Consider the following 22109-nt stretch of genomic DNA (forward strand, 5'->3'; position numbering starts at 1 on the left):
CCACGTAACATTTCAAAGAGGAAACAACAAGTGAAAAGACTTATTACAGCATCTGGCAACCGCAGATGTTCAAATTCAGTAACTTGAAAAGCAAAATGAGGCAAATGTCTTAACAGTTTTGAGCCACAATCGTTTCAACTCCATCTCCAGTTTGGTGCTTGGATTTGTGACTTCATAAGCAGGTAACAAGCATTAAACAGGTTTTCTCTATGAGAAATATTGAAATGATTGACTGTCTTACAATGGAAAATTGTACATGGTACGAAATCTGTGCTGGTATTAGGAAATAATTTAAAGACTCCTTCACAAAGGAGAAAAACCGTCCCAGCCACCATCTCTACGGTCCAATCAATTATTCAATAAATGGCTTTATGTAATGTCATTTGCATAAAGGTTTCAGTGACTAGAACATTTACACATGCTGGTTACCAACAATCATTTACAACAATTTTTTTTTTTTTTTTTCTGCACAATTAAAACTTGCACAAATACAATTTCGGCACAATTTTGGTTCTAATGAGGAAATAGGATAGGGGAAAACACGTTTTAAATTAATATTCAATTGGAGCTTTTCTTGTTACAAGCACAATAAACCTTACTCCGCATTAAAATATTCTGGGATGACTTTAGAGAAAAAAGAACAAAGCTTTTAGAAGCTATTAATACCAGTAAATAATAGTCACTGGACGAGCACATACCCAGAAATCCCACTTTAAGGCCTATTTAATGTGGTATTAAGATCTTAAGATCCAAACAGTCTTTGTAGGTTCAGAGACATGCAGCATTAGATTCATTATCTCAAAGGGGGGGGGCAGCGATTTCATCAACATGACAAAGGCTCGTTAATATTACAATATTAAACATTGTCTGAACTAACACAATGATTTTTAAATCATTTATTTCTACATTTGTAGAACAGAAATAGTTTTAGATATGGCTCGCTATTTCTGTCTTTTAAGCTTGCTAGTTTGTAAACAACCCATCTGGGGATAAATGAAGTCATCACTATGTAATAGTTTGATTCGGGGAAGTGTGCTTGTCACTGTATTGATCTATACGGTAAAGGTAACGACAGCACCATAGCAGGGGAAAGAAGAGGAGTCTAGCTCAAAGACACCAGCTGTTAAAACGCATTCGCAGTGCATTACAGAGCATAGCTGCACAGACATTCAGAGGCACAAACAATCCCAGAAATCCAGACAAGCTTGAGAAGACGGCTGGAAGCGGTATGCAGACTCACCACACCGATGGGGAAAGTACTACTCGCAAATCGCTAAACTCATCGTCACAGTGAGTTATTTGATATTGCAGGCTTGTTATTTTGCCCAATGCATGGCGTAAAAGAACCACGAGTAACTCACCAATGAAAGTCGATCGGTTTTGTGTGAGCTATTTAAGCTGATATAGCAGGTCGATGTGCTTAACACGCGAGGCGGCGACTCCCGAAACGCGTCCTCGAACTGAACATTCAATGTGTCGACTTCAATGTGACATCATCTGTACACATCATGGCCCGCCGAAAGCCGTGGTGAACAATTACTGATCTTCAAGGCCTTTCTCAAAAGCTTTATATTAACAAACAGTCATTCAACTGAGATTAGAACGGTTCGCATTGGTTATCGCACGTAACAAAATCAGTCATGAGTTGCACGAAATGCAAGAGAGAACAATCTGAGGACTGAGAGGTGACACGTGTAGGCAATTGCAGCATGCTACGAGAAAATCCTCCCGATTTGATTACAATTACGCAGATATAAAACAACAAAAGCACCAAATTAAAGAGCTGAAAGACACTGACCACCCAAATGTTGTATGTTATGCGTGAGTTTAGAAACTCAGGTCAAATTAAACGACAGAAAAGGCTGCATGGCGTGGAGGCAGTTACTGTCCATAAACACTGACTACAGCTTTCTGTAGAACGCTATATATAACCACCATGATTTCCCCACAGGAAACTTGAGCTTCATACACAAACTACAGGCGCTAGAAAATATGCAAATAATCGTTGGCTTTGTGTGTCAGTAGGAAAGAGTCGCAATGTATTTGCGAGCCTGCTTTGACGCGTCGAGCTCTTGACAGCTTTGAGGTAACAACCGTGAGTGTGATTTTAACACATCAGACGAACATAGCATTAGAGGCAGGCCGCACAAAACTACTAACCATATCAAAAGCAGCTGCATAAATTACTTTGACTATTTACAACGCTTATTGAGTTTCACACTTATAGCTGGCCAGTCGACGTATCAGTTATATACAGTGTCGGAACAAGAGAGCGTTTTGGTTGTGTGAAGGTTCTTATAGCCCTTTGATGTGGCAGAGTAAAAATAGAAACTCAGCGTGAGAAAGAGACTGAGAAAATGTGAAACGAAAGAGAAAAAAAAAGGATAGAGATGCAAAGATGGATTGTATATAATCAGCTGGTCTTTGGTCTCCTCTGGCATTTTCCTTAAAAAAAAGCAACAAAAAAATAGAAGCATGAAACTGCAACGCTTCGCCATGACACTTCTGAAACCTGCTTTGCCAGAGAAAGGGCTCCTTGAAAAGAAATATAAAAAAACAACAACAACAAAAACAGGAAAGTGAGAACAAAAAATTGAATCTGTCAAATCTCGGAATGGGTGCAACTTATATTTACAAGAAGGACATTTTGAAATAAAGGAATGATTTCATTGAAGAAAAAGATTGACACATTCCAGGATCTTGATATCATTCTGAATCTCTTTTGTGTCCTTTCCTCCCTGGTTCCACCTCTTCAAATCCCGGGAATGGCCGTGACATTCCTCTGGCATTTTCAATGCCTCTTTAGCAAAATGGACTCCTTTTGTCCATGGAAAAACACAAAATGTTTAAAACAACAGTGTGTCATATCCTTTAAAAAACTGATTTGTGTCTTTGTAATGGCAAAGAAAAAAAATAATCTTGCACTTTAATCTGTCAGATTTCAAATGCATGCTTTCTATTTTCACAAAAAGAAAGAAGTTTTTAAGAAAGCAATGCTCCGTCTGTAAATGGCATTTCATGCCTTGATTCAATCAGAGGTTACCTCGTCTGGTCCATAACTCATAATGTTACGGTGAGAAATCAAAAAAATAAAGTGAGATCTCAGAGTTCCAAATTCACAATCTGAGCATTCCGGAATGCACATCACATGATGCACCGAGAAACATCAAAAATAAATAAATAACCGTCGATGATCATATAAAAAGGCAAAGGGAAAAACAAAAGAGCAAATAGTCTATGAAATACCACCATGAAGCCCAGAAGCGGGCTGCTCTGTCAACCAATCGTAAAGGACAGCTGAGAGCGCACTCCTCTTGTCGAGTCGTCATTGGAGCAGAGGCTCCGCCCAACTCGAAGCAGAACTTGTCATGGAGTGTCTCATCTTTCATTGGTCGTCCTCAGCGTCTTATTGGCTGGGGAGTGAGCCAATCACCACGGCAAGAGACAAATGAATTAAATCGAAATGAATCGCAAGTCAAGGTTTCTGTGGTCCAGGGGAGAGAACGACAGGTGTGGATAGGCCGTCCACGCTCAGTGCCGGGATCTGGATCTGATTGCTTCCGTTGGAGGGGAACTGCAAGAATAACGGCACGGTATTAATTAGGATTTAAGCTTGACTCTATTAAAATACACTTTTTAATGTACTGCATTCATGGCTTGCTATTAATCATTTTTACTCATTTTCAGTATAAATGAATGCACGCATTTACAGTAATATATGTACATTGACAATATTAAAGAGACAATAATAAAAATGCAAAACTGATAACTAGTTGATGTAGAATTAGGTTTAATGGCCCTGTTCCTGTGAAACTAACAGGGTTTAAACCTTCCAAACTCTGCGCTGCTGCTATTGTCCAGCAGAGGATGCTCACATGTTTTTCTGAGCAAGAGTCCAATAAAACCAAAGCCTTCATAACATTAAGCACACTAGATTTGACATCCACTAAAGGAATAAGTGAAAGACAACATGGTGAAATCACTACAATGCAGAGCCTTATTTAAGGTTATGTCATTTCTTTTTAAATGGGAGCAATATGATAAAAGACAGTGATAGTAATTAGTAATAATTATATTTATTGTTAGTATTAGTTATTGATAATGGTAGTAATAATAAGTTAATTTAATGAACTAATTAAAAAAAAGCGGGCAACAGAAATGTGATAAGGCACCAAATTCAGTAACAATGACATTTATTATAATTAAATAGCCTAATAATAACAATAAAACTGTAATCGACAATTAAGAGTGATGAACTGTTAGAATTATCATTAGTAGTAATAATAAGTTAATTAGCCTAATTGAAGGTTAGTTTTATTGTGTTTTATTGTAAACAATAATATAAACAACACATAATTCAATTCATAAGTGTGGGAATCTCTGGCTAACTTACAACAGCTTGAAACTTTTCTCATCCATTCAGAATTTACAGAACCATTTATCCTCCAAAAAATCATCCATGTAATGCAGTGGTTCTCAGAGTTTTTTGGTGACGCCCCACATTTGACTTTTATAAAATCGGGTGCCCAACCCCACTTCTGACTACCAAATAATTTCACTAAAAAGTATGAAAATTTGAAGATTTTTTTTTGTGGAAAAAACTGCAATGAAAAACACCTGCAATTGTTTCACTTTGTGTCGCTGTTGAAACATTAAAACATATAATAATAAGAGAGATTATTAGACCAGAACTAAATAAAAAATTCCAGTGATGTGGTGTTGCATGAACAATACATAATCGTCCGCCTCACAAGCTCAGCTTCCTGTATGTCTTCCAGCCAGAAAACGGCAGGGGAGCGGAGAGTTCACAAAAAACAACTAGTGATGCCGTCCGCTGAAGCGGTTGCCACGGCTGTTTTTTTCCATCTTTTTCTTTCCCCACCCCCACACACACTTTGAGAACCACTGATGTAGTGATATTAATTTCCTTGTATTTCAGCATAAAAAAAAATTATCACATGAATATTTTGGGGGGGGGGGGGAGTCATCTTTTGGTTCTCTGCATTTCTCCTCTGCTCCAGCTCGTTTCCTAATCCAGCTTTCTAATGACCCTGCCATAGTATGCTATGAATATTGCAGGCTCTGTGACAGTGCGCATGTATCTCTATTGCAAGTAGCTTTGGATAAAAGTGTCAACTAAATGTGTAAATAAGATATCGGTACCATGACAATTAGAAAAGTTTAGAAAATATGTTGTGATGCATTTGATGGTTATGAATGGAGTGGGCAGAGAGTAAATTCTCAGCCACGTGATGAGCCGAGGGAGTGTGAGGAGACAGATGGTGTGCTGCTGCCATGCTGTGGACAGAAACTGTGTGGACAGGAAGTCTCACCTGGAAGGAGAGCTTGGCAGGGCTGCGTGGAGCGATAGGACTGAGCGTGCTCCAGAAGTGAATGGTTGATGGCAGCGGACTCGGTGTCAACAGCACTGGAGTCTAAGTGAGAGAGAGATTTGAAGAGGTTGTGTGTGTGTGTGTGTGTGTGAGTGAGTGTGTGTATGAACCATTTTCCAAGGTCATTGTGCTGTATCTCTTTTGTTCTTGGTTATCTGGTAACACAAGCATTCGTATCTCTCTGGCTTTGTTAAAATCACATACAGACTGTGTGAGTAAGAGCTTGGTACATGTGAAGCATCCATTCATACCACGCAAATGCTATTGTTGCCTTAAACAAAAAAACAAAACAAGATATTGCTGATAATTATAAAAAGAATCACAAAAGCAAAGATCTAGCTCTTAAAACACAATTCCATTGAAAGACTAATATAATGCTAAAGCTCTGTGATCACTCATTTAAAAGTCATCTCTTTGTGCCTTGTATGTGGTAAAAGAGGGCATTGTGTTGAAATCATGGCTGTCAACTGCTTAAAATAACTATTTTTTATATTTTCTGAGGTGTTCATGTGGGTTTCATCTTAACAATGCTATTGCAAGCAGCACTAATTAAATTCCATCAAATAGTACAAATTAATTTAAATTTGTTAACTCAATTAAATGCATTAAAAAAATGTACATTTACATGTAAGCACGTTTTTAAACAACCATAATAATGAACTGGATGGCTCACCAGGGAATGGGAGGTGATGACTGTGGGTGTTAAGGTGTTTGTGGCACTGCCAGAGGCCAGCAGGCTGTTCACCGCTGCATTGACCTTATCCAGTGAGAGTCCAACAGGCAGCAGTGTAGACGAGGATGGCAGCTCCAGCACACGTGGCTTCTTTGATTTAGGAGGCTGGACTTCCTGCATGCTCTCTGAGAGGGAGGCTGATGAAGTATTGGTGTCCTCTGAAAACAGTTTTGAATAAAGGGCTGAAATTGGCAAATGATTTTTAAACACTGCGGTCTTTGTTGACCTGTAACTATGCTGAATAACTGTAAAGCATTCCTTGAAGTTGTTCATTGTTTTTATAAAAATGCGGAATCAGCAATATGATAAAAGACATACACATTTGATAAAGAACTAATCACAATAAATTCTTCAATATACACTACTAAGAGTTTTTTTAAAGGAAAAGGATGCACTGAATTGATCAAAAGTGACAGTAAAAAATGTATTATGATACAAAAGATTTCTGTTTTCTGCTCTTTCAAACATTAAAATCATTTTGAAAACATTTATCATGGTAACTGTTTTTAACATTGACAATAATAAGAAATCTTTCTTAAGCATCTAATCTGCATATTTAAATGATTTCTGAACGATCATGTGACACTGAGGATTGGAGTAATGATGCTGAAAATTCAGCTTCGTCATCAAAGGAATTAAATATTTTAAATATATTAAATTAGAAAACAGTTATTTTAAATTGTCATAATATTTTACAATATTTCTGTTTTTTTAATCTATTTTTTATCAAATAAGTTAGACTTGGTGAGCACAAGAGACTTCTTTCAAAAACAGCAATTAATTAGCTTAACACTAGGCTGTTTGCAGTTGCCAAGCCATCTGAGCTCAAAGTCTTTTTAAAGGATAATTCCGGTATTTAACACTTGTAGTTTGTTTTGGATGAACAAGAGTGGTGGACAAAGAAATGTTGACAATGGTTCCTGTCTCGAATTTTTGACTATTTTAGAATTGCCCATGACCGCTTTAGAATGGGAGTCTATGGCCATGCACAAACATGTCATTAAAACAACCCTTAACGTTCGTTTTCAAAACTGTGCAACTCACCGAGTGGTTAGTGGTGTTCGTTGATGTTCCAAAACAAGTAGAGTTGCGAAATACAGTTTCTGTCATGTTTTATTTGCCATTTTGTAAAATCCCATTGATTTCTGTTGGAGGACTCATTGCTCGTTGATATAACTGCGCTACCGGGAATGAAAAAGACTCAAATATCGAGCGGAAGTTTATACGTGGTTGTGAGGTATCTGAAAAAATAGTTCCACTATAGAAACAAAACGGATTGAAAATCATATATTGCGCCGATATATTTGTTTTTAATCATCAACGAACACCACTAACCACTCGGTGAGTTGAACAGTTTTGAAAACCGGACATGTTTGTGCATGGCCATCGACTCCCATTCTAAAGCGGTCATGGGCAATTCTAAAATAGTCAAAAAGTCGAGACAGGAACCATTGTCAACATTTCTTTGTCCACCACTCTTGTTCATCCAAAACAAATTACAAAATAGACTCAAAGTGTTAAATACCGGAATTATCCTTTAACAAACCAGAATTAACCAGAACATTTAATCAACCAGAACTTTTGACTAACCAAGTAACTCAGGATTCTCTTCCACTTCCCCTTCTCCAACCGGCTGCGCCACTGGCTCCACGCAGGGTGACGGGGAATCCACAGGGATTGGGGCATCTGTATCTCCAGGGACAGGCACTGTGGACACCGACTGAGTATGGCAAATAAAATAAATATGCATTTCATTCCAACCACACACACAGAATAATTCCTAAATGACCGTGACATGTCTGTTCACCTCAACATCTGTTTTTTCATCCAGACTGACAATATCCAGCAAGTCTTCCTCATGCGGGAGATTAGACTCTTTGGGCAGCCCGACAGAAGAAGGCTTTATGACCACAAACACAGGCTGAGAGGGGTTGACAACACATTCACCATGAGCCAGAGGAATTAGCGAGGTCAGAGAGCTGGGATCGGACAAGTAGATCTGTGGCGGGTCACCCAAACTCTGGCTCTTCTGTGCTTGAGCATTCTGTGGGATGGATGGATAGATTAATTTAAAACAGTGTTTTTATGCACAGATGTCTTATTAATAACAACAGTATTTATCATGGGTGTTGGATTGCATGCTGATTAGCTGACATTTAGGCATTTTCCGCGAATCATAATGCATAATCTTTTATAAATCTGCCAAACAATGTCATGTTGACCAGGAGGCTACAATGAGTGCTTCAATGAGCAATGGATAAAAACTAGTGTGTAACTCTTTTACATCCAAACTGTGACATTTTCAACTGTTGTGTGGGACTTGATTTTATTAATTGGGAAAAGGGCTTTCTGACATTATCAGAACTTCGTCAGAGGATGAGATTCACTGTAAACATGTCACACAAGGCAATCAAAGACGGACGATTTTGCCCAAAACAAGCCATTCTTACTGTGGTTGCAGTGGCTGAGCCAGAGGGTGTCTGGGGGCTGAGAGCGGGTGTAGCACATGGGGAGGAGTGGGTCACTATCACCTGCAGACTGCTGCTCTCCACAGTCGACTGGGCCTGAACAGTTCCCTGCTGCCCTTCTGTCTGACACATTCGTATCTGCAAACATACACATACATAATCACTGTGAATCAAATACCTGATGTGCCTCACAAGGTTTTACAACCCGTTGATGACTCGTTTAACTAATAACTTGTGGCATCAGAACAGAGACAAAAACATGAAATCCAGAATAAAGCTGACCTCGTGCACTGTGTTGTCCAGAGGGGCAGGTTTGGGGCTGCCGTCAATCAAGACGTTCTCTGTTTTGATGAATTTCGAAGTGCTTTTGCAGGGTGACTGCAAGGACTGGATGGTGAAAGTAGAGTAGAGACCAGACTTCATGTAATCGTTGCGGGAGCTGCGTTGCACCGAGCTGGGGGAGGAGCGCTGAACCTGCAGGCTCTTGGAGAGACACGGGCTGGTGCTGTTAGCAGCACCTAGAGGTTTGGTCTGAACGGACAGCTCCAATTTCTCTCCCGCAGTGGCCCTCTGTGAATCCTCAGGCCCTCTCAGACCATCAGCAGAGTTGGGGTCTGGATAGGTCACAAACTTGTAGACGAACTTCTGGCCGCTAACTTTCTTAATAATATTCTGTGGGAGTATGAAAGCAATAATAATATTCACCTTATATTAATCCTTCCTCATCTTTAGTGTCTTTTTTATTAAGTTATACAATAAAAAATTCCAGAAATTTATCATTTATTCATGGGAAAATAATAGTGAAAGATATTGTCCAGGCTGATTAAATGGTTGAAATTCATGAATTTTGAGTAAATAATGTCAATTTAATGTTTAATTCAATTTATTTAATCTCAATTGCAATCATTAAATTAATATATCACATATACAGGCTATTATACTGTTCAAAAGTTTGGGGTCAGTAAGGTTTTTGACAGGAGTCTCTTATGCTCATTATTGCAGCATGTATTTGATCGAAAATACAGTACATACTGTATATAAACAGTAATATTGTGAAATATTATTACAATTTAAAATGTCTTTTTTATTTGCATATATTATAAAATGCTATTTATTCCTGTGATGCCAAGCTGAATTTCCAGCATCATTACTCCAGTCTTCAGTGTCACATGACCCTTCAGAAATCATTCTAATATGCCGATTTATTGCTCAAGAGACATTGAGCCCCAAAAGACAAAGAGAAAAGCACTCACTACTCTTGACTGAATGAACTTTTGTATCCCTAATAAGAATCAATTTATATTTAATTTATACAGTAAAGACCATGCAGTGTTTTATTTTTACATTTAATTTCTGTAGCATTTCTTACTACATCTTAAAGGGATAGTTCACTTTGAAATTAATTTTTGATATGTTTTAGCTTACCTCAAGGGCATCCAAGATGTTGGTGTCTTTGTTTCCGCAGTAGTTTCAATTTTGATATTTTTAGGTCAAACCGTTCTTGTCTGTCAGTCATATAATGCATGTCGATGGTCACTGGCTCAAAACACAAGCACAGAGTCCAAATTAAAACAATTCCCCATCGTCCAAATGAAACAATTCCCCATCATAAGTACACATTGATGGCCTAAGACACGAAACGAGCGGTTTGTGTGAGAAAACGAACAGTATTTATATCGTTGTTATCTCTTGAAAACAGCACACGTCCAAATGATCTGACGGCGCGGGTCGGGTATAGATATATACATAGATGTCGCCTTGGCTACTGCAGTTCATTGGAACGAAACCGTAGCCAAGCGACATCTAGTGTATATATCTATACCCGCCCGCTGGCGGGTATAGATGTATACACTAGATGTTGCCTTCGCTACGGTTCATTGGAACGAAACCGTAGCCAAGGCGACTTCTATGTATATTTCTATACCCGCCCGCGCCGTCAGATCATTGGGACGTGTGCTGTTTTCAAGAGATAACAACGATATAAATACTGTTCGTTTTCTCAGACAAACCGCTCGTTTCGTGTCTTAGGCCATCAATGTGTACTTATGATGGGGAATTGTTTTAATTTGGACTCTGTGCTTGTGTTTTGAGACAGTGACCATCGACCTGCATGAAATGACAGACAAGAACGGTTTGACCTAAAAATATCAAAATTGAAACTACTGCGGAAACAAAGACACCTACATCTTGGATGCCCTTGAGGTAAGCTAAAACATATAAAAAATTAATTTCAAAGTGAACTATCCCTTTAAAGGTGCTCTAAGTGATGTTTGGGTGACGTCACTCACTTCTGGTTGACGATCGAAGTCTTGTCAAACAAAACGGAGGCTAGCTAGACCCTCCCTCTTCCTCATCCGCGCACTAACCCCCCAAACCCCACCCCCAAATCCTTCTTGTCTGTTATTGGCTGGAACAGTTTGTTATGTTTCATGTTTCGTGGTTCGGGTTAGCCCAGTTTGTTTTTGTTGCCGTTTGTGGAGCCTGGGCTGTCTACAGAGACCGCGTTTTTTTACAGTGTGTTCAGGGGACAGGCAGCTAGCGGATAGTGAGGAGATGTTTGCTTTGCTGTATGTGACAAAAAATGTTTTGGCCTAAAAAACGCGTGACATCGCTTAGAGCACCTTTAAATAAATCTGCTGTACATAAAAAACGGTTTATTTATTGTATTTGTCCTATTGTCTTTAATTAGCTTTTTCCTTATTTTTAATAACAAAGATATCTATGGTCATACCACCCCGAATAGAGCCAAATGAAACAGACCAAATGCCTGATTCACAGTCATAGAGCTGGTAAGTCCCGCCCATCCGTAAAACCCCAAGTGGACCTCTAGGTTGAAAAATCATCAATGCAAGTGAATGTGAGAAAATAATTATTTTCTGGTCCCGTTTGAATTGTGCCATGAATGTGAACATATGTTGTCTGTGAATTTTTTATATAATTTTTCATGTTACGAGTTTGACAGTATATTGTATGATTCTTTGGCTAGCAGTTGTGGAAAAGACATAACGAGAAAGACTACATGTCGCCTATGTCAGCCATTCCCAAACTGTGGTCCGTGAGGGTACTGCAGGTGGTCCGTGGAAAGGCAAAATAAAATAATAATTTTTTTACCTTCATTTTACCAGGAAATTCCCATAAAAAAAAGTAAAAAGAATATGTAGGCCTATATTGATATAACATTTTAATTAAATTGTCAAGTTATTGTGTGATTACTAAAATAGCCTAGTGGTGTTCGGCCGTGACATTCAAGTTCAGTGCCGTTAGAACCACAACATTGGTTCGGTGGATAGCAACAGGTTCTCTGAAGAGAAAAGGGCAGAGGCAAATATGTTCTCATTATTACATCACACGCATAGCCTTTAATGGTGCGTTCACACCGGACGAAATTTCGCTTCAAACTTTTGTTTTTACGCGTGAATTGATACAAAGTGGTCAAGCATATCACTAGACGCCGACAGGCGCGAATTTGACATATGATCCCTTTTTGAATTTGACGCGCTATTCGCGTCCGGTGTGAACGCACAGTTAGGCATAGGCAGTTTATATGAAACTAAATGTTTATAAATGGAATGAATAAGGCCTGTTATTATTTTAATTTCCATTTAGTTTCTTGATCTCGTGTTTCTGAAATGTTTTGCGGATGTGCTGTTAAGTGGACAAACTAAAGCCTAGGTACTTTTTGAGGACTTGTAAAACTCTGAAGATTAATAATCCCCTAAAATCGCCAAAGGTTTTGAAATGTTGACTATATTCCAGTGTTCTTATTACTGTATAGATTTCATACTCCATTGCTATGGGAATAAGCCTGTTGTTCAAATGAACCTGATTATGCCCTCGGGCGCTTGAGTAAATAAATAAATTAAATATGTGGCAGCCGTTGTGTGCAGTAAACTTTCTTTTAACAAGCCTGTTGTACTGATGTGATGACCAATGATAGTTTTAGAGCTAGTAAGCCTATTTAGAGGTGCAGATTAATTCAGGTAGGACTCTGTGTAGACATATTTTATATTATGTGTATTATGAGGTGGTCCGCAAAAATTCTTGATTACAAATAGTGGTCCACACACACAAAAAGTTTGAAAACCCCTGGCCTATGTGACGTCACCCCATAACACATTTTCCCTCCACTTGTCAAATCACGGTGCTAATGCTGCGATAATCTATGGAGACAGATCGAGATGCCTGTGTGTTTTGTACCCAAATGTCACCATTCAAACAAAATGGGCTGTTCTTTCTTCAGATTCCCGTCTGATGTAATCGAAAGCAGTGAAGAGTTGTAGTCCACAAAGTGCTCTCACACAAAGTCTAACCGTATCAAACTTCTACCCGCTAAATTGTAGCATTCTTCACACGAAAAATTACATAAAAAAATTCACAGACAACATATGTTCACATTCATGGCACAATTCAAACGGGACCAGAAAATAACTATTTTCTCACATTCACTTGCATTGACGATTTTTCAACCTAGAGGTCCAGTGGGGTTAGCGGAAGGGGCGGGACTTACCAGCTCTATAGTGATTCCTATGCATACCTTGTCATAGTAGTAACGAAGTGCCCTGCTTAGTTTATCATAGTTCATGTTGGTTTTGTTCTTGCGAAGCCCCCAGAGTCTGGCCACCTCCTCAGCATCCAGCAGTTTGAACTCCCCGTCCCCAGACGTCCAGGAGATCAGGTGCTTCTGACTCTGATCCTCCAGCAGGTGTAGCAGGAACTGCCACAATGTAATGGACGGATCCATCGCTATAGGGCACAGAAAACACACTATGTTAGCCAGGCAGTATTTGTAAACTACTGCTTAAAGTTTAGGGGTGCTAAGTACCATGTTAAGATTTGAAAAAGGGACTACTACAAAGGACAATGCAATTAGTTCTAACTAAATGTAAAACAACCTGTGATAACTAACTTTTTACTGAAATATATGCCGATATCTCACAATCAAAGTCATATGTGCTGTAAAAACAAAGGCACTGGTTTTACTAGCTATGTTGTGAAAAATACTGCATCTACAATACCTAGATTTCATTGTCATGGCAAATATGTTCTGGAACTGCAGCCATGTTAGAGAGAAAAAAACAGCCTTTTGGGATTTAACTAAGTACAGTATTACATCCTCTTTCTTTAGGCATTTTTTATGGTTGGATTGAGTAGATGAGTGTAAATGGAGAGTGAACATTTTATCTGCAGTGACATCGAGGGAAAACAGGCATGAATTAATGGCGCTACAGTCAGCAGAGGACGTGTATCACAAGTTCAGGAAGAACATGTTGAGAATGCAAATGAACCCGATTACCATTTCCCCCCCCCTTCATTTACGTAACTCATAAGCAACACCTTAGAAACGATCACCATGGTAAAAGCATTTAAGCAACAGTTTCTAAGGAATATAAAAGACCCCGCCACCTTTTAAGCACACTGAACCAAATAAATCGCAGGGCATTGCTGATGAACCGTTTCCATTTTAACTCAGCACACAAAATCTCATTAACACATTAATTAATTAAAATGTCATTAAAATGAGCTGTAAGTGATTGAGTGAGTGCATTCATTTACAGTAAAATGTCTTTAATAAACGGTGTCATTCTAGGCCTGAAACACCAGAAGAATATCCTGTGGGCAGCTTGTGCAACCACACACACACACCAAGGCAAACAGAGGGTTTTTACAAAGCTGTACTTCAGGATTTAAATGTCATATTGTCCTGTTAGCCTATTATCGACACTTACTAATCAAATCAAACATCTCATTGCGATACTGCTGAAGTTACTCATTTCCATACAGGCTGACAAAAAAGTGGAACATAAAAAATATGTTTTTTGAAGACATTTCTATAACACTTTTCATAATTGTTCCTGCTAGAAATATACACAATAATTATGCATTGAGAACATGCAGATTGGCTTGAAAGTCGAATTAATTTGACCAATAACGGTGAACACTCAATGTTATTCATCCATAAAATATTACATGAAAGATTTGTCTGAATACATATCACTTTAGTTTTAAGCAATAAATATGAATAGATCAATTAAAAATGTGTTAAATGTAGAATTACACCTATTACTAAACGTATAATAAAATATTATTTTAAAAAGTGCTTGTGTAACTATACTGTAAAATGAACACAAAGAAAAAAAGTATTTTTTTTATTTTTTTAGATGAACAATCTGTACCATACCAGTTATTTGTCAAGATTATTTATTTAAATAGGCTATATAATCAATATTGTATATTTTAGAGTTCTTTAGCTGCTATATAATTTTAACATTTATATAATATTTAAGAGTCCCACCTATATTATCGGAATGTATCATCTCCACATTTTACATTTTTCATCAACAATTCAGCTCAAAATGTATTTCCAATATTTTATTCTGTACTTTATAATATTGTGATGTCTAAATTCACTTAATCATCACAACATTGATTTGACATTGACAAGAATGACTGGTTTTAGTTTTCAAGTTTAGACTAATAATAAACTAGACTTAGAAAACAGTATAGACTTAACATATCAGACAGAATCTGGTTACTTCCCTAAATAAACAGCCATTGAAAAAAACAAAGCCAGTTGTTTAAAGTGTCCCTATTCAAATTTGCATAACGTCAGTCCATGGTCTTCATTGGTTTCCCGTGAATGTCTACTTTGACACTCAAACACTGTAGTTGTAGCTGAGACTGGAAGAGTTTGGTTCGTGTTGTCGTCACGTCGAGAAGACGCTGTTTTTCAGCACTGCGAATCGAATTGCATGCACCTCCAAAAGATGAGGACTGGGGTAAAACCAACATTACTGTTCCTATCAATGTGTATCAAGGGCTGAGGAAGCCTCTGGAGATGAAATTCAGATACGGGAATGGGCATTTCATTTCCGACACTCGCTGTAAGTGGTAAACCAATCACAACAGACTGAGCCATCTGACCAATCAGAGCAAGAGTAGGCTCTCGGTAAGGAGGGGTTTAGAGACTGAATCTTCAAACTAACCGTTTTCAGACTCTTTAATAAATGAGGTGATGCTGCAATTTATATTATGATGAAATTAAAGTGTTTTTTGACCTTGGATGCATGTAAATCTATTGCAGGAGACCTCCAAAACAAAATAAGGAGCCGTTAAAATAGCATAAAAGGGGCACTTTAAAAGAACGAGTACCATCATGAGAAACTCCTCTGTAATGCGGCAACATAGGCTAATAAATAATGGTATAAAAATTATAAAGTGCTTTAAAGGCAGCACTAACAGCAGAATCTACTGAACTGCTCAGGCCAGTAAAACAAACAGCTTCAGATCTCCCCAAAAGCACAATAACACATTGAAGCTTTCATGAAAAACCTATACTGCTATGTTCATTTAACCACACATCTATTCTACACCTTCATTACTAAATTCCGCCATCCAAATCTAATAGCAATTTTAACTCTAGGGTCACTGTATTTAAGATAAAAATGTCATAGTGGTGCCAAAACCAAAGAATCAGATGCACGTTTGTCTTATTTATACTTTGATTATTCCCTATTTTTCCTTGCAGTGTTACATTCTAGCTGAAGAGCTCCAGCATGACTAATCAAGGGACTAACACTGCACAGCTTGCCTTAGTCTAATGCCTCTTAAATCAGCCTGTACATCTGAGAAAAGCAAATAAAAACCGGCACTGAACAACACAGATCCGTTTCCCCCGCCTTGTTGCCTTAAGACTGTTCGGGGACCTCAATGCTTAATAGTCAATTATCTTGAGCTCTCAGGCTGCATGATGACTTTATAGCCAATGAATGAATTGCCATCAGAAAGGAGGAGAGAGTCAGACAGGACTGTGATGTGTGCAGAATTAATCCAGTGCTAAAAACCAAACAAATCCCCAATAAAAATGTACTCTTGTCTTAAGTAGGGCATACATTGCAGTTCCTGGAAGGTTCAATGTGCCCAGCCTGTCTCCCTGGGTTAACATGCTGTCTGCTGGTTAATATCAAGATGACACTGGTTTTATTTACACAAACAAACACAGTGGAGACAAGCTGGCAATGTGCATTGCACAATCATGTAGCAGCAAGTACAACTACAACAGGGCACGAGCTTGTTTGACAACTCTGATACTCAATATCAAAATATGTAATATACAACAACAATTGAAACAAATGTAATTCTGGTCAAATATATCCTAAATCTTTTGCTGGTTAGTACAGAAATAAACACGTTCAGCCAAACATTGATATACTGTATTTGATTCAGAAAGAGCGGCATGTGGAGACACTGTCAGACATTTGGATTTCAAAACATGTACTCAAACACAGTTGAAGTGCATCAGGCTTCCAACAGGTTTTGTTAACCCACCCTGACCAAAGTAAGGAGTAAATGCCACTAATGTATATGGTCCCTTTAATACTTTTTTTGGTCAATCACGTTGATTTGAATACAACGTTCTGGCTCACACCAGGATTAATCACCATCCAACTCAAGGACAAATTAACCGTGAATAAAACAGAGCTTGTTGTGAATGTATGTCTTTATTTGACTAACAACAAGCACTTTATTAAACTCGAATGCAATTAACGTACTCCTCCATGTCCAACCTCCTTGAAGTGGAATAAAACTTACCGCTGATCAGCGGGTTGGACTCCATCTCTCCCAAATAAATGTCTCTATGGGCGGTTTTATTCTTTGGAGATTAAATCACGTCCATTACTGTGCTTGCTGGGTGTCAGAAGTCGGCGATTTAATTGCGTTTGGTTGTTATGTAACACATGCACCTCTCCCTCCATGTTAGTTGACATTAGCAGCTAAGTCGCTAGCTCTCGTTAGCTCACGCTGCCTGCGCGTGCACCGTTCCTGTCAGACGAACTGAAGACTTCTTCAAACGTCAAAATACTCCAGTAGAATCGACTAGGGCCGCGGTTTAAAAGGAGGAATGTCACGCCCTGCCTTTAAAGTAATAAAGAAACAGTAATGTGGGGTTCATTCCAGTGTGGTGGACGGTCAGGGAGGGTAAATAAAACGAGACTCCTGATCAGGTAGCCGTTGCTCCGTCCACTTCGGCGCGAAGCGCGCGATCTTCCCTCACTCAGCGGTGTCCAGGCAACGGACGGAAAGTCCTCGCGATCTAGCCAACCGCAAGCGCGGCTGCACTGTTGGTCCAAAGAGCTCAAAATAACGGGGTAGTAAAAGACAGAGCGCTCCCTTCCGAAGTTATTTTTTTTTGTAACAACAACAACAACCTCCGCTCTGCTTTCTCCCTCTTTGCTTCCTGTTTCCACGAACGCCTCGACTACTTGTTTCTTTTTTTTTTTCCACCTCTCTTTGGTCCGCGAGTCCCCTGTGCGGCCGTGACGTCACTGCACAGGCATGACGTGAGTCAGCTGTAGAGCAGAGCAAAATGAATGAGAGGACAAACTTTCATGTGTTGCTTTCTTCTTGGAAAGAGAGGCTTTTTATTCAGCACCAAGGTCGAGTGAAAATCTTTGCACAAAGAAAATGCGTAAATTATCTCTCTCTCTCACCCACACACATACACACACACATATAAACTAGGTTGTATACCTTTACGTAGACATAATGTTTTTTTATACTGTACAAACTGTATATTCTATCCCCTAACCATAACCCTACCCCTAAATCTACCCATCACATACAACTTTATGCATTTTTACATAAATTTTTTTTCTCTCACATTTTACTACCTACACACACACACACATACACACACACACACAGGTTGCTGCTGCAGGATTGGCCGGATATGTTGCATGCGGGGGTTTTCCAGGGGGTCCGCAAGAGAGTGCTAGGGGGTCCGTGGAGAAGTTTAGAGAAAAACAGTGTTAAACATTTCATAAATACATTAACTATACATAAATAAATGTGATCAAAAATAAATAAATAATTAAAAGAAAAAATAATGTACATTTGATTTGAGCAAATAAATAAATAATACATCTAACTGTACAGTACTATAGTAAGTAGAAACTAAATGAATAATGTAACATAGTAAACAAAATATATATATTTTACACAGATTTATGATAATTTTTCACAGTATAAATTGGGTCTTTAAACAGGATAATTTATAGCTGCCAATTTAATTTTAGGATTGGGGTCCCTCGCACAAAGTTGATCATATTTGGGGGTCCGTGTGACATCTAAAAGTTTGAAAACCCCTGACATAATGTATGGCCAAAACAATGCATACTGCATATGTAATAGAGTAATATAGGAGGCATAAATGATCTTCAGACACTGATTCATAGGAAAGGTCTCTGTAAATCCTGAATAATATATAATCTGTAATTCCACAGCCAGTGCTGATACTGTCACATTATAATGATTGTCATTGTGCCCAAATGCGGCAGTGAGTCTTTGTACAAAGAAAAATAATCTATTTCAGGAAGCAAGTCTTACAGTGCTGCCACAATTCAACATCCAGTTTCCATGGCAACTGTTACTAGTGTGACAGGGTAGCCATCATATGGATGCAGCAGAAACTTAACATTAACCACTGTCTTCGTCAATCAGAACAGCTCAAATAAAAGTTTAATTAATAATCAATTAATTTCAGCATAATTCTTGAATCCCAAATGCAGCACAGAACTGATTTAAACAGTTTATCCTCTTATTATTTGTAGATACAACCAACAAATAAATACTACTTGTATTTTAGATTCAATATGTTTTTTTAATTCCGAATCAGCCTGTACTCACATTACCAGGTTTTTTCCCCAACATACAGTACCAGTCAAAAGTTTGGAAACATTACTATTTTTAATGTTTTTGAAAGAAGTCTCTTATGCTCATCAAGCCTGCAGTTAAAAAAAAAAAAAAAAAAAAAAAACAGTAATATTATGAAATATTATTACAATTTAAAATAATGGTTCTCTTTTTTAATATACTTTAAAATGTAATTTATTTTTGTGATGCAAAGCTGAATTTTCATCAGCAAGTACTCCAGTCTTTGGTGTCTTATGATCCTTCAGAAATCATTCTAATATGCTGATTTATGATCAATGTTGGAAACAGTTGTGCTGCTTAATATTTTTTAATAACTTTTTTCAGGATTATTTGATGAATAAAAAGTTAAAAAGAACTGTATTTATTTAGAATAGAAATCTTTTGTAACAATATACACTACCGTTCAAAAGTTTGGGAACAATAACTCTTTTTTTTTAAAGAAATTAGTACTTCAACTCAACAAGGATGCGTTAAATTGATAAAAGGTGATGGTAACGATTTATATTGTTGGAAATGTTTTTATTTTGAATAAATGCTGTTAACGTTTTACTCATCAATGAATCCTGAAAAAAGTATTCCAAAAAAATATATTAAACAGCACAACTGTTTCCATCATTGATAATAACTGAGTATCAAATCATCATATTAGAATGATTTCTGAAGGATCATAAGACACCAAAGACTGGAGTACTTGCTGATGAAAATTCAGCTTTGCATCACAAAAATAAATTACATTTTAAAATATATTAAAAAAGAGAACCATTATTTTAAATTGTAATAATATTTCATAATATTACTGTTTTTTTTTTTAACTGCAGGCTTGATGAGCATAAGAGACTTCTTTCAAAAACATTAAAAATAGTAATGTTTCCAAACTTTTGACTGGTACTGTATTTAAATGTTATATATGCATATGGAATACATGATACCAAATGAACCAAAAATGTGACCAGATCATGACATTCTTCATTTCCAGTAAAACAATTTTAATAATAAATTGCTTGTCATACCTAAACAAGGTAAGCCTAATTTTTCTACATCATATCTATTCATATAGATCATCTCATCTTATATGAAGGAATTTATGTGTTTTAGTGTATTGCATGTACAAAACAGCGATATAAATCTAAAATGATCACAATGCCACAAAGTTGTACTGAAAATGTTACAATTTATTCAGCAAAATTTTCAAAACAACAGTATAACCTGTTAAAAGGCAACGTTCCTCTGAACTGATTGCCATAATGTTCACATTGTTTGAAACAAACATTACAGTCATAATGTGCAAAAATAATACACTGTGTGTGCTGTGATTGATTAATGTACTACAACACCTCCCTCCTTCTGGTCTCTGGAAGATCCTTCAGACCTTGCAATTCCCTCAATCCCTGTGAGAACAGATTTATTTTTACTCATCACAATAAACTGTAAAAGGAACAAACAAAAATAAATAAAGCAGAATAATTTGTACCTCCAGAACCATGCGGATGTTGGCCTTTATCTTTGCTGCATCTTTGGTAAGAACCTCGGTATGCCTAAAGAATTTAAATAATGATAAACATCTTTGGGCATACATGCAACTTTCAAAACGATCAAAAGATAAAACCAAAAGTCCTCTTACTCGGTTAACTGATTCGTCTTCTTTTCTATGAACTTCAAAGCCTCTGCGTGGGTGAATTCGACAAAGAATCCATAACCAACTGCCACATATATTTTTGATGCATCAGGTCTAGAACAAATGAATCGTTTATGAGTTTGCCCTTTCAAAATGTTAGACAGAGGTATTGAGGCACAGTGAGCCGACATCAGACTTGCAATACTTACACATGAGCCTGCACATAGAAATGGCAGCCAAGGTCAACATCAGTTTTGAGTTCTTTGCTGTCAGCTTCCTAAAGATGAATAAAATATAGCAACACAACATATTATAAACACATAATACAGAATGAGAGCAAGAAAACACTCATATGAGTGGAAACGCATAAGTGCAGGACTTTAGAACAAGCTCAAAATATGGTTTAGTGGATTTAAAACTACCTGAATGCTTTGTATTGTATTCTTCAGCTGAAGGTATTGTGCTATTTTCTCATATACAGCATCTCTTTGCTCCAACACTTTCCTGTCAGAATCGAAATAGCAGTAGATAAGCTTTACAAAACTATGATTTTTTTTAATATGTAGAATAAGATATACATATCATATTACAATAGGTTATAATAATATACATTATTGTGCACTATGGGAATTTATTTGGTACTCAGTGGTACCACAAAGGATACCATGGTATTACCATGCTACATGTAAAAATATGGTATTGCGATTGAACTCATGGGATTACCATGGTACAAACATGGTAATACTATGGCAGCCTTTGTACGTGCAATACGCAAATGTATTTCACCAAAGACATAATCAAGTGATGGTACTTACTGTAAGTCTTGTCTCAACACTTCACTGATAAATGTCTCATACTGCAATACTTTTTCATCAATATCTGGCGTCCCAGAAGTCATGATGTAAGAAGAAAGATGGTTGCAGACAGATTATAATACAGAGATACTTTCTTGAACAATAATCAACGTTTCTATTATTAATCTACATCAAACATCGGGGCTGACGCAGCGATTAAAATCGTATAGATGACAGATTAATTTATTTTAGTGTGAAAATACTCGTCTGTGCAAAGCTAACCCGTCCTATGTCTGTCACGTGGCTTTCCACTTGTTTACAAGACACACACGGAAACGTACTCGAAACCGGAAATGGCGTTAGCTAACTTTTTATTTTTCTTCTTTAAAATATATA

The 22109-nt window shown here is 37.5% G+C and overlaps 2 protein-coding genes across 2 annotated transcripts; both read right to left on the minus strand.

Moving 5' to 3' along the window:
* Positions 1 to 465: 465 nt before the first annotated feature.
* On the minus strand, positions 466 to 17879 carry elk1 (ETS transcription factor ELK1). Its single transcript, XM_084388583.1, has 9 exons — positions 17184 to 17879; positions 13129 to 13337; positions 8877 to 9266; positions 8577 to 8732; positions 7934 to 8170; positions 7717 to 7846; positions 6067 to 6284; positions 5334 to 5435; positions 466 to 3574 (listed from the first exon to the last, which is right to left on the minus strand). Exons 1-9 carry the CDS (start codon positions 17206 to 17208, stop codon positions 3476 to 3478), a joined length of 1566 nt encoding a protein of 521 aa, XP_084244709.1. The 5' UTR covers positions 17209 to 17879; the 3' UTR covers positions 466 to 3475.
* A 2576-nt stretch (positions 17880 to 20455) lies between these two features.
* On the minus strand, positions 20456 to 22056 carry uxt (ubiquitously-expressed, prefoldin-like chaperone). The gene is made up of 6 exons (XM_084389443.1): positions 21735 to 22056; positions 21342 to 21423; positions 21129 to 21196; positions 20926 to 21033; positions 20776 to 20839; positions 20456 to 20692 (listed from the first exon to the last, which is right to left on the minus strand). The coding sequence occupies exons 1-6, from the start codon at positions 21815 to 21817 to the stop codon at positions 20630 to 20632; spliced, it is 468 nt and encodes a 155-aa protein (XP_084245569.1). The 5' UTR covers positions 21818 to 22056; the 3' UTR covers positions 20456 to 20629.
* Positions 22057 to 22109: the final 53 nt, after the last annotated feature.

This window comes from Rutilus rutilus (genome assembly GCF_951802725.1).
Source record: "Rutilus rutilus genome assembly, chromosome: 19".
In the NCBI taxonomy this organism is placed as follows: Eukaryota; Metazoa; Chordata; class Actinopteri; order Cypriniformes; family Leuciscidae; genus Rutilus; species Rutilus rutilus.

Bases quoted from the DNA above. Each gene is read 5' to 3' on its own strand.
- elk1 (XM_084388583.1), bottom strand. From the start codon at position 17,208: ATGGAGTCCAACCCGCTGATCAGCG. The intron at 8,171-8,576 runs GTAAGAATGGCT...TCCATCCCACAG, and splicing joins GCTCAGCCACTGCAACCACA to AATGCTCAAGCACAGAAGAG. The intron at 7,847-7,933 runs GTGAACAGACAT...TGCCATACTCAG, and splicing joins ATGAAAAAACAGATGTTGAG to TCGGTGTCCACAGTGCCTGT.
- uxt (XM_084389443.1), bottom strand. From the start codon at position 21,817: ATGACTTCTGGGACGCCAGATATTGATGAAAAAGTATTGCAGTATGAG. The intron at 21,424-21,734 runs GTAAGTACCATC...CGATTCTGACAG, and splicing joins GTGTTGAGACAAGACTTACA to GAAAGTGTTGGAGCAAAGAG. The intron at 20,693-20,775 runs GTACAAATTATT...CTGTTCTCACAG, and splicing joins ACATCCGCATGGTTCTGGAG to GGATTGAGGGAATTGCAAGG.